Consider the following 18,738-nt stretch of genomic DNA (forward strand, 5'->3'; position numbering starts at 1 on the left):
TGTGTGTGTGTGTGTGTGTGTGTGTGTGTGTGTATGTGAAAGTGCCTTTTTTTTTAATCCTTGTCTTTTTTGGGGAGTTGTGAATCCACTCACGCATGTCCTGAACGAAGAGCAGCAGCACTCTGAATGAAATAATCATAAAGTGTTTAGTAGATTACAGAAATATGAAACTAGCATTAACCCATTGTGACATTGCACTTTGATGTATAGGATTGTGTACTTGGCATGTAGCATCATAACATGTTGGTGCATTTTAACTCAAAGGGAGGTTTCTCTGAATGTGTTTGATAAATAAAGGAAAATGGTTTTCGTCTGTCAGTGTTGCTGTATTTGAAGACTGAGCTTCCTAGAGATGAGCTCATATTAGCCAAACGGATTGTATCAATGTGTTGTATTTATATTATAAATAAACAAGGAACAAATTTAGCATTCGAGTCATGAACCTATCGAAAGCTTTCTTTAAATGAAATGTCACTAAATGTTTTGTTTGAACACTCAATAAACCTCCAGTGTGTTCTGTAAGTTCTTCTGTCGTTCCTTGAGGGTCCTTGAACGTACTAAACTAAATCATTGTACATTTAGACATCACTTTATTTTAAAACAATGAAGAAAATATAGCAAAGTTAAATGAATAAATGACAAATCTACGAAGTCATCTCAAAACTTTATTTAAATTTTATCAAGCAGAGTGCACGTTCAGCTATTAAAAATAAGAGCTGGTAAAATTAAATTAAAATCATTGACACACTTTAAAGAAAATGTCAGAGCTTATAGAACATCCTAAAATAAAATAAGTTTTGGTCTGAAACAGTTTTTGTTTTTTGGCAAAATGAGATTCAAAGAAAAATTAAGTTTGCCATCATGATCCTGCAGTTAGAAAGGAGTCATCTGAGCCCGGATCAGCTCGGCTCAGCTTGACTCAGCCCAGATCAGCTCATCCCGACTCAGCTTGACTCAGCTTGACTCAGCTCGGCTCAACCCGGATCAGCTCGGCCCAGCCCAACTCAGCTAGACTCAGCCCGGCTCAGCCCAGATCAGCTCAGCTCAGCTCAGCTCGGCTCAGCTCAGCCCGACTCAGCTCGGCTCAGCCCAACTCAGCCCGGATCAGCCCTTGGACCCAGGTTTCAGGGTGCTGAAGGGCTTGGAGTTCCGCAGGGAGCCGGAGATCTCCTGCAGGAAGGCCGTGATGTTCAGGTCCTTCTCTGACTTCCGGCCGTCGAAGATGACCACCAGGGTGAAGTGCGGCTCTGGCCGGGTCAGGTAGTAGGTGCTCTGGACCTTGTCGTCGTAGAAGTGGACCACCTTGTCCAGGGCGTTGAGCTCGGCGGCGCGGTCTCCCATCATCATGATGACGTTGGGCCAGTGCGTGAGCGGCCTCTCCCCGGACGGCAGCGACACCACGGCGGGGAACTGCTCCACGCCCTTCGGGGCCTCCCGGTAGGACTGCGGGTGGTGGTACCCGTGGCCCTGGAAGCTCTCCGAGCCGCGGTTGTCGAACACCAGGGACACGTTGCTGGCGTCGTGTTTGCGGATGAAGGAGCTGATCTTGCCGTGGTAGTCCGGCGTGGTGCGGGCCGTCAGGGCTCTCATGTCCGCCGGGGCCGTCTGCCGGCTCAGGGCTTCGTGGAAGTAGAAGCTGAACTTGGCGAGCAGCGCCGCCTGGAAGCGCTGCAACCAGGCGTACAGGTGAGGCGGCTGCACGGCCTTCTGGGACTGACCCCCGAACAGGTGCTTCCGGGTCTCCTTCTGCCGCTGGAACAGCTGGCCCCAGGCCATGAGCTTGGAGTTGGCGCCGTGCAGGCTGAGCAGGGCGGGCAGGAAGTGCCACTCCGACACCTGAGCCTGGCAGCGCAGCAGCTGGGTCACCACGTCCACCTCCGTCTGGAAGCTCTCCTCCACCCGGCCCAGGATGGGGTGATGGAACCTGAGGAGGTGAGGACATCACAGCACTGCAGCTTATCAAAACCGACTTGAATGCAACACACACACGAGTCTGTTTATGAGTGTGTGTAGTTGTGTGACAGCTCCTCCTGCAGGACTTCCTGTGTTTGTTGGATTAAGCTGAAAGTTTTCCTCCTCTGGCCTCATTACATCACCTCCCCTTCACTTTGTGTTATCTCACTAATTCCTTTGTGTTTTTAAATCCAGGCCAAACCAGGTAACCACTGAGGACGAGTTCAGAGTCCTGAAAACTGTGAATATATCTCATTACATGAATGTGACATCTCCAGCAGCGTGATGCAAAAATAGATCCGTATCATCACTCAACTTGTTTAAAATATGAAGAAGTTTGACGTTTCTTGTTTTATGTCTTTCTTGTATAAAGTAATTTTGTGTGTAGTGGGTTTGTAGCATAATTCTGATTATATGTTTTTCTGGTCCAGGTCTCTGTTGCCACTAAATAGAAGTTCAGAGTTTAATTTTATTTTCCACAACTGCAGAGAAAGGAGTCTGATTGCGTTACTGAATGTAGTGAGCTGAGAAAGTATAAAAATGAGAGCGGGTTCCTTCAGTACAGCGCTTCTGCTCCACCTCAGGATTAAGATGCTGCACACAGACACACACAGGTACACACAGGTACACACTTGGAGCTGTATTTGTGCAGCACGGCCTCCAGCGTGGTGACCAGCTCCTCGGAGTTGATGTTCTTCTGGCTGCCCAGTGAGTGCATCTTCTCGTACAGGTCGGCCATCTCCATGCGGGCCTGGGTGAAGTGGCAGAGCTGCTCCGACAGGTGAGACAGCAGGTCCTCCAGGTAGGAGGCGGAGCCCGGCTGGCTGTGACGCCCCCCTGTCACCACCTTCCTCAGCTCGTTGTACAGGGAGGTGTAGATGGTGCGGATGGAGTCCTTCCGGCTGAAGAAGGACTGGCCACCTGGAGGGGGGAGAGGGATTCACGTACTTCAGCGCCACCTGCTGTCTGTCAATGTGACATTCCTCAGAGACACTTTAAGTAGGAACAGCTGCAGCCGCAGTCAGACTTTATTAGACTTTACCCATTTTCTGTCCGAGGAACGTCATGTTGTGGTAGGCCTTCTCCGCGGCGGCCAGGTGAGCCAGGGCGGCCAGCAAGGCGGCCCAGACGGCCCCGGCGCTCTTGCTGTTGTCCTTCTCCTTCTCCACGTAGTCTTTGGCCCGGTCGAAGGAAAACATGCCGAGCTGCGTGAAGAAGCTCTCCAGGATGGCCCTCTCCCGGGGAACCGGCCGCAGCTCCTCCGCCTCCGTCATGGCTCCGGGCGAGCTAACGGCTAACCGGCTGTGCTAACACAGCGACGCTGTACGGAGCTGAAAACAGCATCACTGCTCCGACGAAAAAACAGTAAACCTCTCTATAAAACAGTCTGAGGGTGTTTAGACTTGGAGCTTCTCATATACTGCCCCAAATACCTCAAACGTCTCCTAAAAACGTGAATAATTCCATAAAATGTCACTTATAAACAGCTAGCGGCTAAATTCCTGCCGCCATGTTGGCTCCTCCGGATGTAAACACTACGGCGAGTCCGGAGTGTCAACATGAACCGACTTCTCAGAAATCGCAGTTAAAGTAGAAGTATGAAAGTCATATTCTGGAAATATTGTTGTAGATGTGTGTACTTAGTGTATAATATTGAAAGCACGACACAACTACTAATTTCACTGCACTTTTTAAAAACCTAACATCTGAAAACGCATTTCCTGACGGCAGTACAAAAAGGATGATTACACTCGAAGCACAGAGTTTATAATTTGATTGTCACCCTCCTGTTTTTTTACAACGTAAAATTAAACATATTTGGTGGAGAAAGTGGATCTGACCTGCTCCGTGCTATTTTCCTATTCTATTTTATAATAATAATAACAATAATAATAAGTTAATGAGAAAGACTGAGACCATAAACTTGTGATGTAAATGGGGTTTTCCCCGTTATTATTTGATACGCTGTTGTTGTTTTTTTAAATCAGTAAATTAGCCCATTAAATATAAAATAGTGCAGCAGTATAGACTGAAGCTCTGAGATGACTCCTGAGTTTCACATAATTCTGAATAAATCACACGTATTTCTCAGTCATAAGATTTTTGGTAGACAGTGTATTCAGATAAAAAAAAACTTTTACTGGTTAACACATGAGAAATTAACAAATTGTCTCAGTAAGGGAGAGTAGTAAAATTTTCAACCACAGAAGTATAAATAGATAATCTGAAATAATTTGGAAACACTGATAAAGCAGCATCATCACCATCCACAAATTAATTAAGTTGTCAACAAAACCACCATTGAGATGATGACGTTTCCTCCTCTAGCTCCATCCTTAAATCTGAATACTTGCCACGGGTCTTTGAGGTCTGTATGCATATAAATCCTCCCTTTCTCTTGCTCCCCCTCCAGGGGTGGATCTCTGCTTCCACTAAAAAAGAGCTCAACACTGTAAAATTAGACTTTCATCCTCCTCCACCGCTCGGTGAGTAACACCATCTGTCTTGTTTGTGTCCATGTTTTTGGTATAGTGTAAATCACTGAAGGGGCTTTATTACTACGGAGACTGACTGAGATCATACAGAATACTTACTGAGCTGATGAAAACAGGGCCATTTTCCCGTAGACTTCAATACACCTGAATCATTAGACAGGATACAGGTTATGGCTCAGTGACTGCTCTGGCTCGTCCTCCTCCTTTCTGTCTGTTTTTGCACGCTGAGCTGTGTTCACTGTGGACTGACTGGCTGTCAGTTTGATTAATGTGCTAACTGCATCAGCTACAACAGGTAATCTCTGAATGAAATCAGAGCTGCGGTTAAGTTTCCTCTTGCAGAACAAATTTAAAGATTCAGGATGAGGGTGATTTTCACCTGTGAGGAGGAGCTAAGGGAAAAGAGAATATCAAGGTGGTACAATAAACTGTCCTCATTCTTTCTTACAGTAGAAAATGCATTTTGTGCACATTTTCTTCTGAAGCATCATTATCTGTGTGCTGGACGAGCGTAACTGATCAACAGACCACATAATTCCTTTTCAGCCTGAGATTCCCCATTGGTTGAAAAGCTCATAATCACATCTGACTCACTTACTGTAAAATCACTAGAAATCATACATTTCCATTGAGGATTTCCTGGAGAGGAAGAACAGAACTTGTGTTCACATGGAAGACTGAGCGGAGACAGAGCTCAGTTTGTGTGGCTTCCTTGGCTCATGTGATGACAGTTTACAGGCGGCATTTTGTGCAAGGATTTGGATTATATATATAATGTTCTTTTATTTTTTTCTGCAATGCTGACACATCATTGACTGACTGTATCATTTAATGAAAAATCAGGTGGTCAGGTGCCCAATGAGTTCATTTAAAGTATCATCCCATCAAGTGTTGTTGTGGCAGAAAGTAATATTTTTTATATTGTGCCAATTCACAGCAGAAATTACATCAAATTTTCTCGTTGTTCTCGTTGTTTTGTGTGCACTTGAGATTATTTTGTCTAGCCATTAAACAATTCATGTGTATATGGTTTTATTTTATTTATTTTATGATGTTATATATTTATATATATATCGTTTAGCAACTAAACAAAATAATCTCAAAACAAGCAGCTTTCACAGAATCTTTACACGAGTTTATGTTTTAATTCCCACAAAAAAGAAGAAAGCACATAAATAAAGAGTAAATTATAATTGAACTTAAAATAATTTAATTCATTATTTCCGGGACGACGGTGCTGTCGCTTTAAGAACTCGTCACAGTTTGATGACGTCGGTCCGTCAGTGAAATGTGTCCCACCCCATTTTCGCCCTCAGGTGTTTCGGGGGGAAGTCACAGCTTAGCAGCGATTTATTCTTTATATTGTTATTTGCCACAAAAGTGAAGAATAAATAAACAGTTTTCGGTCGATGTCGGTCAGCGGGACTTATTTTACTTCGCAGCCGAAGAAGTGAGCAGGTTTCCGGGTCAGAATTAGCCGATTTTACCGTTGAAAGGGAGCGACGTGAACTCGTGATGGCTCCGGAAAATAACGGTGAGTTGAATTAAATCAGTTATCTTATTCTAATGTGGTTATTTAGTTCTCTTAATAAATTCTCATCAATTTGTCTTTAAAAAGTCAAGAGAATAAAACGATAAAAGCTCTTTTTCAATACTGAGACAGTCCGGTGTGATGATTGTAAACATGGCGGATAATAAGTCATTATCTTCTAAATTAGCAGCGTTAGCTTTGGGCTTTTTAACAGAAACGTTGATATTAATAATCTTATTAATACATGAAACCCAAAGAAAGAAGCCAAAGGACTTTTCTGTAACATACATAATAAGTCTAACATGGACATAGCGCCATCATCACTTTATTAGAACAGCTCACCAACTCCTGTGACTCCTCTACATAATTTAATAAGCCAAAACAGATTTTAATTTCTTCTCTATCAAGTAATTTACAAATTACAACAAAAAACAGTTTTGTGTGTCAGAATGCAGCTTTTCACCAAATGACCACAGCTTAAGGTTGAACTAATTCAGGTCTGTAAATGAGGGTTATTCACTCGAGACCATCTCTAACAGTCTTCAAACCACCATGTGGTAGATCAGATGATGTAAAACCAAACGATTTGGAGGGAATCTGGGTCTGCTGGGGCCTCCGGGACAGTCGCTGGTTCTCACCAGCTGCGATGCTCCATGCCAGGAAACCAACCCACAAGTCAGACTGAACCTATGAGATCATTCCTCCCGTCGGTTCTGTAAATGATGAGGAACAAAATACACTCCTTTATTTTTGTTTTCCAATTATTATCGATTAAGTTCGAGATATTTCGGTGCAGCTGAATGAATGAAGTGATTTAACTGGTACATGTAGCCTGGTGTCTTATTAAGGATGTTAAAGGGCCCCACAGCCTACAGGAGGCCTTTGATTCTAAGTCAGGTAAAGGTCTCAGTCCAACAGTCTGATAGTCTGAAACAACACTTTTTGCTGTCGTCCTCTGATTTTTGTGGCCGGTGACGCTGCTGCCTTAATGAAAATGTGTATTTATGCTTTTCTTGTATCCTGGTTGTACAGATGAGGGACCGGGAGGGTCTTCAACGACCGACAAAAATCACACACTATAATCATGACAATAGTTTAATCCTCTGCTGGTCTCCTGTCCTGCAGCTCGGTCCGTCCATCACTATGAGCTCTGAGGAGTTTCTGAAGGACTATGTCAAGATGATGACTGACATGCTCGTGCTCTGCGCCACCTTGGCGCTCTCCCTCTTCTTCTGGGTCATCTCACTCGTCATCAGCACCTACTACGGTGAGTTGTGTGTCTGGAAACCCTCGTAAATTATTTCACTTTTTATTTTTATTTATTTATTTTTTTTATTTTAGGAGGGGGGGGGGTTCCATCTCATGTCTGAATGCTGCAGTTTTTAAGCTTTGAATATCTGTAAAAGCTGCAGAATGTTTTAGATGGAACAAGATATCATGCGCTCTTCTCTTAATACTGCTGTTTGTTTTAATATTTGCTCAGAAGTTAAAACAGCTGTGGTTAGAAGCTGAACAAACAGCTGGGCTCTTATGTGTCAGATTCACTAAATCCGTTTGATTGCCTGTGTGTATTTGCAGGAACTCTGCAGCCCGTGTCACCGTGGCGATGGTTGTTCTCCATCTTGGTTCCCCTCATAATGACCATCAGGGCTCTGAAGAGACGAAGTCTGGACCGGACGGGCGCTCTGGGAGGTGAGTGACGGTTCGGCGCCTCAGCTGTGTGTCTCATTTAGCTGAAACCTGAGTCTTTTTTGTCTCTGTGTTCAGAGAAAGTAACTGATTAATTTAAGTAATTAAAAAGGTATTTTTCCTCTTTTTCCTCCGTTAAATATCTCTTTCAATTAAAGGGAAATACCAAACTTTAATGGGGACTTTATTGAAAGACAAGCAGCTGAAGAAAGAGAACCCTGTTTATTTTTTTGTTTTCCTTTTTTTATAACTGATGGAATTTCTGGTTTACATGGTCTCAGCTTGAGGGTAACAAAAATGTCATTTATTTAGATTTGTAACAGAAAGTAGCTGATCGCATGACAGTCAGACCTGAGTCTCAGTCAACTGCTGTGAAATCAGCATTCCTCTTAGAAACCCATCTGCTCCCAGAGGCTTTCTATGATTTAAACTTTCTCAGAAAAAAAAAAACATCTCAGGATTCAGAGGTCTGGGAGTCGCCAGGCCGAGTCTGTGCTGGTTCAACCTTCACAGAATTTTTTTTACTATTTATTGCACAAAATGAAATATAACTGAAGTCAACTTAAGACATTTAAACGGAACGTTGACAGGAAGTGAGAGGTGTCAGGTGAGACCATCCCTCACTCCCACGTCTGTCCCTAGTGAAGGTAGAAATGGCAAGATATTTTGAGCCTCTCCTCTGATTGGCTGGCTCACTGACAGCGATTCAATGGAAATAAATATCAAATTACAGCAGAAGACGATATGAAACATGTCTCTTAAATGTCTCCTCAGCTCTTCTGGTGGGGTTCGTGTTAACAATGGCCAACTACAGCTTCTTCTCGTCACTGCTGGCCTTCTTCATAACGTCCTCCAGACTGACGCACTGGGGAGGAGAGCAGAAGAAGAAGATGGACTCTGAGTACAAAGAAGGTGAGGAAGCTGAAGGTGTGTGTTGTTTCATCTCCAGAGGCTGATTTAAACGTAAAAATCTGTTCCGTGTCTGTCAGGAGGCCAGAGGAACTGGGTCCAGGTCTTCTGTAATGGAGGAATTCCCACAGAGTTGGCCTTGCTCTATATGATCGAGGTGATTGAATGAATACGATAGAAGTTGAGGCAGTTTGCTGAATCCAAACGGACGGTCGGTGATCAGACATCTGGTGTTTCAGGTGGGTCCGGGTGAGATCCCCATCGACTTCAGTAAACACTACTCGGCCTCCTGGATGTGCCTCTCTCTGGTGGGCGCACTTGCATGCAGCACTGGGGACACCTGGGCGTCAGAGGTGGGGCCTGTGCTCAGCCAATCACAGCCTAGACTCATCACCACCTGGAAGGAAGTCCCGGCAGGTAGGCAGCCAAAAAGAAATCTTTTTCCCCAAAAATTCATGCAAATTGAAGTTTTACACCAGATGAAAAAGGATTTCTGTTTTTATCTCTGTGTTTGTTCCCCACCACCTGCTGAAACTTGAGCTGCTAAAAGCCCAACTTTGTCTCATACAGGTGCTAAAAATGTAAACGTGTAGGTGAATAAATCTGGACTGACGAAGCTAAAAATGAATTTGGGAGTGAAAGAAAAAGAAATCCTAAATCACCTCCATGAAATCTGATATCAGTGATGATCTGTTGATGTGAAATGTTTTTAAAACTGGGAAAAGCCACAGAAGAAGATTCTCTAAATCAATGTTCTTTTACGTTATTAAAATCTTCTCTTCTTTTCCTCTCCAGGAACAAACGGAGGCGTCACCCCTGTCGGATTGGTCACCAGCTTCCTTGGTGGCCTTGTGGTGGGCGTGGCCTATTTCATAACACAGCTGCTGTTGGTCAACGACCTGAACCTAGCGGACCCCCAGTGGCCGATCATAGTGTATGGGGGCGTGGCCGGGCTGCTCGGATCCATGCTGGACTCCTTCCTGGGAGCTCACATGCAGTACTCAGGTAGGAAGAGTCCAAACTGTTTTGGTTTCCTGCCGAGTCAGCTTTAAAGAGGTTTCCTCTTCCCGTTTGTCCTCAGGCTTCGACTCGAGCATCGGGAAGGTCGTCAACTACGAGTCAGCCACCACTCACTGGATCTGTGGGAAACCGATATTGGACAACAACGCTGTTAACCTGTTCTCCTCCCTCCTCGTGGCGCTGGTGCTGCCCGGGCTGGCGTGGGGTCTGTGGCCGCGATAGACCGGCCGCTGCGTTCTCACACAGTTGAGTTGATCTGCTGGTTCTTTATCAGCAAAGCAACACATTGAGACACAGACAGACACACACAGACACACACACTACTGATCTTATTATTGTTGGAGTTGAACGAGACTCTTCTGTGGGGGGGGGGGGAGAAGATAAACATTGATAACATTTTGTAATGTTTAATACCGGCGTGACCTTTGACCTCCTGAGGAACAGAAAGGATTGCAAGCGGCAGGTGTTCAGAGGTATTACTGTTTTTATTTCAGAGTGTCTGAGAGAAAAGGCACTAAACCAAACCGGGACAGTGACTGAGGGGGGTCAGGGGGTGTCAGCTTTAAATCAACATATAGAAAGTTCACAGATCACCTAACATTCACACACTCAGTTTATCTACACGTGTCCTGATTAGTTAAATACATCATATCTAAACTAGTGTTTAACCAAAAACCACAAAACAGAATTAATGCTAAAGAAACTATAAATAAAACAGACAAGACAGTTTATAATGTTGACGAGACATTTTCAGAAAGTAAATCCAGTCTGATTATCTTTGCATCCAACAGCTTGTCCAGTTTTGGGAAACACTTCCCTCTCACACAGACGCTTTAACGTTACTTATTTTATCCAGACTGAAGGTCAAAGCTCCTCCAACGTATTCTTTAATCTAATGTTGTTCTATAAAAAAGGAAACGATTCATTGGAATCAAACAAAAATGATGGACAGTCTTTTTTGCGTGTGTTTGTGTGACTCTCTCACGCACAAAAAAAAAAAAAAAAAAACACTCACTCAAAGGATGGATGGAGGGAGAGTTTCCTGAAATGAGCGGAGGAAAGCCAGGGGAGAGGAGGGAGGGGTCTGCTGTGATTCCAGATTAGAGGGAGGAGGCGGGCTCTGGCCATGCGTCCGTCACAGCTGGTCTTTGTAGTAGCCAAGCTTGGCGAAGGACATTTCCCGACGAAGCTGCATCACTTCCCAGAACATCTGCTCCGCTGCACGCACACATGCGCACACACACAAACAAGACGGTCACATGGTTTCATGTTCGGTAATTGTAGAATCTAAATTGGTGTAGTTGTGTGTCTGTCTCACCGTCCTGCTGTTTGACCAGCCCTTGGTAGATGTAGCGAATGTAGGTGAAGAAGTTACACACTGCTGTTATCTGAAGTAAACAGACACACAAAGAAATGCTGAACCAAAACACAAGAAACTAAAGTGAGTTTGTGTTTGTGTGAAACAGAACTGATGCTACAAGGCTTGAAAATGTTTGCTGTTTTCATTCATGTATGAAATCCCTTTAGTAAATTTCTTGTTACAATATTGCTGTTGTCCTGCAGATGTCACTGTGTGTGCACGTGTGTGTTCACACTCACTCTGTATCTGCAGTACGGAGATACGTAGTAATAGTTGGATGAATCTCCAAACTTGATTCTGTGCTTACAGGTTTTGGTCTGTCCGCTGAGGGCACATTTTCTGTCGAGACAGAGAGAAACACAGAACTGAGAATTTTAACATCATTAGACTGATTTCAGAGGTGGTCCAGTCTGTCAATCACACAGCAGCCCCACCCCCCTAATCCATCCCATGCTTTACCATCTATTTTCCAATAAATCATGTTGTATTGAAGACATAAGAGATTGAGTTGCCCTTTATTCTTTTTAATTTTTTTTTTTTAAACAGGGTTGGTCTAACTGGCATTGAGTTTTTACTAAACTTAGTTTTTCTGTTTTTGTTTCAACAGGCTGGGGGGAAAAAAAAAAAAACAAACAAACAAAAACTGAAAACCAAAATAAACCAAAGAAGACTAATGCTAGGACTTTAGGAAGCAAGGAGGGAGGGGGGACATGTTTCATCCTTTTAAACGTGTCAGATTGTGGTTGATAAATCTGGACAGACGGAGGAAGGACTGGAGGAGGGAGGAGTTATCAGGGGGTGCTTGGAAGAGCCAGACAAGGGCGAGAGAGATTAACAAATGCAGAGAGAGAGAGAGAGAGAGCGAGAGAGGGAGAGAGAGAGAGAGTCAGACTTACGTGACGACCTCGGCCCTTCGTCCACTAGAGGAGGAAATTAAGGGAAGATGGAGAGATGATGATGGAGTGAAAGCTTGATGAAGAGGAGACACAGTTTATGAGTGTGTGTGTGTTTGTGGGGGGGGGGGGGGGGTCTCACTTTGGTCCTCCACACTCCACCGCCGACGCTTTGACCACAGGCAGCGGCTGGAAACCAACCGGCTCCACGCTGAGCGTGTTCTGCTCCACGGCTTCCAAAATGGCCGACCCCAGCTGTGGGAAGAGAGAGGCGGAGCTTTCATCTTTGTTTCAAACTACAAGTTGTTTTTACATATCTTCAAGATGAACACAATCATCTGTCACTGATGGATAATTTGCCTCCTGCTGGTCAGAAACCTCTTTGAGCCCTGCGGCTCGCCGTACCTCGCTCTTGCTGAAGGTGAGACAGGGGTAGATGTCCTCACGGTAAACTCTGTCCAGGAAGCAGCAGGTCCGCTCCAGCGTCGGCTCCTCCTTCCACGCTTTGAACTCGCTGAACAGCTGACTGTCCACCTGCGTCACCACCAACACACATTGTTAGTGTCACACACTAATTGGGTTAAATCTCTCACCAATCGCCACATGGCGCTCTTACCTCTCTGCACTCCCGTACGATGGGTTGTGTGGCTGACGGGTCGGGTTGCGTCCCCAAGATGGCGGAGGAGGTGCTCTTGTTCCTGCTGTGGCCCTTCCTGAATCCCGTCTTTACGCCTCCTCCCGCCACAGAGGGGAGCTCTCCCACAGGGGAGGTGGGGGAGGAGAGAACCAACGTCTTCAGAGCTTGGACCTCTGCCTGCAGCACGTCGATCTGAGGAGGAGGGGGAGAAGGATGAGGAAGAGGGCCTGTGTGTGTGTGTGTGTGTGTGTGTGTGTGTGTGTGTTCTTGTTACCTTGCCCAGAGCTTCTTTCAGTTGTTTCTCAGCAGTCGCCTGCTTGACGTTGGCTTCTCTGACCATTTTGTGAGCTTCCTGGAAACACACACACACACACACGCAGTATGTAAAATACACATGATAGAAGTAAAGCCCAGTACGTTTGTGTGAACACACACTGCACACAGGTTACAGGAAACACACACAGATCCCAGCACCGTCTACGAGGAAAGAAGACTGGGGAGAACAGGAGTGATGTGGCCGGACAGAGCCAGTCTGAGTCCTGATCCTGACCTCATAGACCCGTCTGAGGGAACCTCATCTAACTTGTCCTGCACCTGAATCAAAACGCTGCGGTTGAGGCTGGTGTGAACATGCTGGAATCCAGAGTTACGAGGAACAGGGAGTCCTGAAACAGATCTGACCCGCCAGAGTCCGGATCACTGTCATTTGGGGATCGGTTCAGTGACACAGAGAGCCTGAACACACAGGAGGAAGATCCATGACAGGTTCTCAAAGACCAGGAGAATTGGTGCCGTTTTACTGCTCTGGCTTTTTCTATTTGCTGGACTTTAAAAACGACTCATCATTATGAGAGTTCAGGTTGATAAAACATCACATCATGCAGCCGCAGGTGATGATTTATTTATTGACCCGATTGCTATTATAATTATTTACTTCAATATCGCAGCATAGCAACCAGGAGTTACTTTCTTAATGGACGATACATGATCCGGACTAGATCTCTGGAGTCAAACCTGCCCTGTGTCCGTCTGCCCTGAGCCTCTCAGTCCTGTTTCTGTCTGGCCGCTGCCTCAGGAGGAAAGGAAACAGGAAGCAGGAAGCAGAGGAGGACTGACAGACGGAAGAGAGGCGGACCGACCTGGAAGAGACTGGCGGTGAGCTCCTCCAGCTCCTGGCCGAGCTGGTCTCTGACTTTAGACAACCTCTCACACTCCTCATCCTTCAACAGCAGCTCCTTCCACACACACACACACAAATGAAAAAAACAAAAAAAAAAAAAACAAAACAACAAAAAAAAACAAAACAAAAACAACCAGCAAATGAACACATGAAGGTCAAATCAGAGTGTGACAACAAAATGAGATGGAGAAAAAAAAAAGTGAAACATGATTAATTTAACTAAAATAATGGAAGTTACGGGACGTCGATCTGAGTAATGAGCTCACACACAAAACAACTGCACACACGCACAATCAATTAAAATCTTCAATTCTTCAAATTAAGACCAGTGTGTGTGTGTGTGTGTGTGTATTTTACCCTCTGGGCTTTGGCCAGTTCCTCTTTGAGCCTCTCGTATCCTTTCTCTCTGACCTCCATCACTGACGGGCTGCGAAGCCGCGACAGACTGTCACTCAACGTGCTGCACTCTTCCCCGTCCTCTCCAGACAGGAAGTTGCCCTCAGCAGACTCCACCTCCAGGCCTGGCACGCTGTGCATCATGTCCAAAGACACAGCAAAGTTCAGTTATGGATCACGCTGTTTATTTTAATAGCATCAGGGACTTTCAGTGGAGCTCCTTTACCTTCCATTGTGGCTGTGTCGTGGTGTGGAGTACACTGGCTGTGTGGGGAGCTGGTCAGCCCGCAGGGAGGTGGGCAGACCAGGGGGGGGTGCTCCAAGAGAGTGGGTGCAGTACAGAGAGGTGGGAGGGGTGCTGTGACGGACCGGGGGACGCTGCTCCGCTTGGTTCTGGAGGACGGCACACAGGAAACACAGGTGACAGTCAGGTTTAGGTTACAGCTACGGGTCCTCCTGATGGTTGACCTCTGACCTACCTGAAGGTCAGGGGTGGTGGGCGAGGCCAGGTTCACCTCGTGGAAGCCCTCCAGAGTCTCAGCATTGCTCTGACTGCTGCTGCAGGCCATAGCAGCTGCTCTCAAGACATCATACACTCTGCAGGGAACACAAACGTTAGTGCCACCAAGTCTGCTAATGCTGCTGGTTTTTTTCTAAAGTGCGAAGGAGACAAGACTCATTACAGAGAAAAAACTATCATTCATGATTATCTTATCCATTTCTGGGTTGCACGAGGTTCTACAGCCGAGTGACTACAAGGACAAATGTAATCTCTGAATAAATACCAAACCAGCAGCAGCAGAACGGCTTACGGCTGGATTTACAATCATCTCCATTCCAAAGATCTACAGTGTTGTGTGTGTGTGTGTGTGTGTGTGTGTGCGTGCGTACCATGATGAAGAGGCTGGAGGCTGGAGGCCGGTTGGTGGAGGCTTCGCTGACAGTCAGACTTTCATCAGAAACCAGTTTCCAGATGAAGCGTTGACTCAGCAAACAGACCTGAACAGACAGACAGTTTCAGTCGGCTGGTGAAGCGACTGAGTCTGCTCCGGTCCGTTTGCTTTCAGACCACATCTTAGTCCACTTGGGGGCGGGGCCTGGACCCTCCTTTCCAATCTAAGGTGAAGTTATCAAACTCAGCAGGCCTTGTTTTAACATGAACCAACCAAGTCGTTTCCAGTCAGCTGTCTCACTTTAATGAGCACTTCTGTGTTTTACTGGATTATTCTTTGTGCACACAACAAAGATACAATACAATAATTTTAGCTTCAAATTTTCCCAAGTCTGTTCTCAGACTGGAGGCTCATGTCCTTCCTCCTCTTCCTCCTCTCAGCACATCCAGCAGGTTTATAATTCACTTTACAGCTAAATTGGACTCTCACCTGAAGCCCCGGTTTCACTTCCTGGGTCAAACTCCAGTGAAAAGAGTGACTGACAGAACAAAGCATCAAGTTCATTTTCATGCCAGAGCCCTCCATCATCATCATCATCTGTTTTTAGGATTCCTGACTCTTTGCTTCTGTTTTCTCTTTGACCTTCCTTTTGTTTTGCCTGCCTCAGCTCAATGGGGTGAGTTAACAGCACACCGGTCTCTCCTGCTCAGCCTGGTGTGCTTCTGGGTGTGTGTGTGTGTGTGTGTGTGTGTGTGTACTATGTAGGCATGTCTCACTCGGAGTGTGTGCACACAGGTTGATTGCACTTGTTCATATAAAGCCGGTGTGAGTCATAAAAGTTTATTTACAGGCCAGCCAGACCAAGGTCAGTGTGTGTTTTCATATCAGCGTCTCACCCTCCTCTGTGAGAGAAGGCACACAAAGTCTTGGAAAAAGGTTTCATCCCTGCTTTCGATTGAAATGATCATTTCATCCTGTTTATAGCTGCAGCTAATGATTGATCATCTCCCAATTGATTGGTTGATTAAATAAAGCAATCACTTCGTCCATAAAATGTCAGAAAGGGTTAAAAAAAATGCCACTAATACACACACGCAGCATCACACCTGTCCAAGTGAACAGCCAGCTGCCTCCAAACTGCCCCCACCCCTGTCTCCATGGAGAACAGCCCGTGGTAATCTAAGATGCTGAGGGATGCGGGACCTGGATCCAGTTGCTCCGACCGATCTGTTTTTCATTTCGGGGATTTGTCCTCCTGGTCTTAGAAGACCCTGTTGGACACCCTGGACAGGCAGACCTGACAGTGTGTCACACCTGAGGTGGTGACGTTTCATAAAAGCTGAACGTATGAAAGGAAAATGATGATCTCTTGACTCTGCACAAAAACTGCACCACACACATACACAAACACTTAGTGAGTTTACACTGACAACAGCTCTCTGTTCATTCACATGATTCTCATATCAAACAGTCGTCTTACATGACCATGAAGACGGAGTGAAAACACAGCAGTACCAGGAAAACTCTGGATTTAAAAGGTCACTGAGAAACACAGAAGAAGTGCAGTGTTTGTTATCGGATTATATGAGTGGATTATTGCTGCTCACTGCAATAAAGTTTCAGCATTTTACTCTTCCGATTATATATCGTTTATATGTATAGTATAATAAATACTAACTGTAATAATTAACCCAAAATCTTTCAATGTCTAAACATTGGCAGCAATAGAAATGACATTTTGTGAGGTAAACTAATTCCCAGCAGACTGACCAACACGGAAACATGACGAATAATCAGCAGATATGAAAACAGACAGTGGCTGCAGCCTCACACTTCTTCCATGATGATGATGATGATGATGATGAGCTTTTGTTGTTTATTTACAGAAACAGGATTATGACATGAATATTTAATGAATTGAGCTTTTAAAGCGAATTTTTCCTGTCAGATTTAATTTTGTACTTTAGAAGGTGGATATCAGAAATTAATTTTTAATTCTGAATTATGATGCAGACTCAGAGGTGGTGGGGCCGGGGGGGGGGGGGGGTTAATAATCCACCTCTGACTCTGAGATGTATTATAAATCTAACAGAAAAATCTTTAAAAACTGACCTCAGGTTAATCTGAGCAAATGAAGGAGAGCACCTGTGTCAGGTGAAGGCTAGGCTAGTTGGGATAGCTGCGGCTGCTACAATGCTAACATCTACTTAGCATCCGGGGGGGGCTGTGTGTTGACGGTGAAGGAGGAGGAGATTGGTTTTTTTTTTGTTTTTTTTTTGGGGGGGGGGGGTTAAAAAGCTATCGGTTGTTATGTGACACTGTATCCGCATCAAAGATGCATGAAAGCGGCTTCTCTCTGCGCCGACTGTCGGCTAAGGTTTCACCGCCACACCGCTAACGTTAGCTTAGCTTTATTTATTAGCCCCCTCCTGTTAGCGTCCCACAGACGGAGGAACACACAAACTCAGCAACACTGCAACACAAACAAAAATAAACAACAAATCTCTCATTTTTCCGCCACAAACTGGACACCAACACACAACCGTTACTCGCATCCTGAGGGGAGGGGATTACTGATGCAGACGCTTCCATGACCGGCCACCGCGGAACAAAAAGGACCGTGGCCGGCCTCTCTGCGGCCGCATGCCGGATGAATGTGGCTTTAATTGTGTCGGTGGCGTTTTAATCACCGACGGTCCGGCCGTGAGCGACGGACGGCTCCGTGTCCGAAAATGGGCGCATCTCATCGTAATGGTGCATTTGCATGCGGCTAAGCTAACAAGCTAGCAACTTCCATCGACCGAGCGGAGAAAAAAAAAACAAAACAACCGCAACGACAGCGTCGGAAAACGGTCATAGCTCGGCGGTTGTGCACTCACCCGGACTCCGGACGACCGGCAGCCGGACCAGGATGACCCGACCCGACAAACACTGACGGACTCGGCTGTTGACGCAGACCGGCCCCGGTACTCCAACTGACGGCGGGGCGCGTTCGGGGACCGCTGGAGGTGTAGGACATCAGAACTTTGTTTTTATAGCAGCAGATGAGCACGGTTGTGTGTCAAAAAGTATCAAAGTGCAAAATGTTTGACTATAATAATAATAATAATGATGGTGATGAGAATAATAATAATAATAATTTAAACACCCCCCTACTAAGAGGTGGCACCCCCAGAAAAACCCGGAGTGGGAAGGGAACATATTCATTATTATGACTCCAAAAAGTGGGAAAACTGTGCTTTCTTTGTATTTAAAATTTTACTCCGTGCATCCATTTCACTATTTATTTATTTTGTTATTATTTCATTATTGTTGACCAGAAGGAAAAAGAAATGAGCTGTAAGGCTCCAGCCAGCAGGGAGCGCCCAGAACAAACTAATGAGCAGAGTGAAGTCCTCCAACTCAGCAACTGCAACAAGCACAAAGTCTGTTCCTCACCTTATTCTGGGTGTGATAATTAACTCCTGTTGTTGTTTTCATTACAAGGAACTGCAGTGTTTATGTTCCATTTCACGGTAAAGAGGTTGTCATATAACACAACTCTTTAATTACACAACAGGAGAAAAGGCTTAACGCTCTATTTATGTTTTTATTTTCTTGTTTTCTTTTCTTTAGTCTCAGTAAAAGCTTCCCCAGAGAGAATCAATAATTTGGCTCTAATTATTTGGACAACCTGACGCAACCTTAAACTTTTTATTTTGATATTTAGCTCAAGTTTAAAGTCAATTTAAATGTCGAACAAAGTATTTAATTATTCATTCACTGGAAATAGATATTATCAT

The 18,738-nt window shown here is 45.1% G+C and overlaps 3 protein-coding genes across 5 annotated transcripts; 1 reads left to right on the forward strand and 2 right to left on the reverse strand.

Annotated features, from left to right (window-relative positions):
• Positions 1 to 662: 662 nt before the first annotated feature.
• kics2 (KICSTOR subunit 2) lies at positions 663 to 3,475 on the reverse strand. 2 transcript variants are annotated; one of them, XM_029495347.1, is made up of 3 exons: positions 3,155 to 3,475; positions 2,586 to 2,874; positions 663 to 1,924 (listed from the first exon to the last, which is right to left on the reverse strand). In XM_029495347.1, the coding sequence occupies exons 1-3, from the start codon at positions 3,225 to 3,227 to the stop codon at positions 1,105 to 1,107; spliced, it is 1,182 nt and encodes a 393-aa protein (XP_029351207.1). In that variant the 5' UTR covers positions 3,228 to 3,475; the 3' UTR covers positions 663 to 1,104. The 2 variants fall into 2 exon arrangements, with proteins under 2 accessions (XP_029351207.1, XP_029351206.1); XM_029495346.1 differs by having other exon boundaries at positions 2,996 to 3,475.
• Positions 3,476 to 5,752: 2,277 nt separating this feature from the next.
• tmem19 (transmembrane protein 19) lies at positions 5,753 to 10,629 on the forward strand. Its single transcript, XM_029495343.1, has 8 exons — positions 5,753 to 5,982; positions 7,105 to 7,246; positions 7,558 to 7,671; positions 8,443 to 8,580; positions 8,658 to 8,734; positions 8,817 to 8,994; positions 9,373 to 9,582; positions 9,659 to 10,629. The coding sequence occupies exons 2-8, from the start codon at positions 7,123 to 7,125 to the stop codon at positions 9,817 to 9,819; spliced, it is 1,002 nt and encodes a 333-aa protein (XP_029351203.1). The 5' UTR covers positions 5,753 to 5,982; positions 7,105 to 7,122; the 3' UTR covers positions 9,820 to 10,629.
• On the reverse strand, positions 10,043 to 17,952 carry rab3ip (RAB3A interacting protein (rabin3)). Of its 2 annotated transcripts, XM_029495341.1 has the most exons (14): positions 17,836 to 17,952; positions 14,955 to 15,062; positions 14,543 to 14,660; positions 14,290 to 14,456; positions 14,025 to 14,196; positions 13,627 to 13,722; positions 12,762 to 12,839; positions 12,467 to 12,679; positions 12,256 to 12,384; positions 11,993 to 12,105; positions 11,854 to 11,877; positions 11,197 to 11,296; positions 10,916 to 10,985; positions 10,043 to 10,815 (listed from the first exon to the last, which is right to left on the reverse strand). In XM_029495341.1, exons 3-14 carry the CDS (start codon positions 14,630 to 14,632, stop codon positions 10,733 to 10,735), a joined length of 1,335 nt encoding a protein of 444 aa, XP_029351201.1. In that variant the 5' UTR covers positions 14,633 to 14,660; positions 14,955 to 15,062; positions 17,836 to 17,952; the 3' UTR covers positions 10,043 to 10,732. The 2 variants fall into 2 exon arrangements, with proteins under 2 accessions (XP_029351201.1, XP_029351202.1); XM_029495342.1 differs by lacking the exon at positions 11,854 to 11,877.
• Between the last annotated feature and the right edge of the window lie 786 nt (positions 17,953 to 18,738).

The sequence above is a fragment of the Echeneis naucrates genome, chromosome 23, assembly GCF_900963305.1.
Source record: "Echeneis naucrates chromosome 23, fEcheNa1.1, whole genome shotgun sequence".
Classification (NCBI taxonomy): Eukaryota; Metazoa; Chordata; class Actinopteri; order Carangiformes; family Echeneidae; genus Echeneis; species Echeneis naucrates.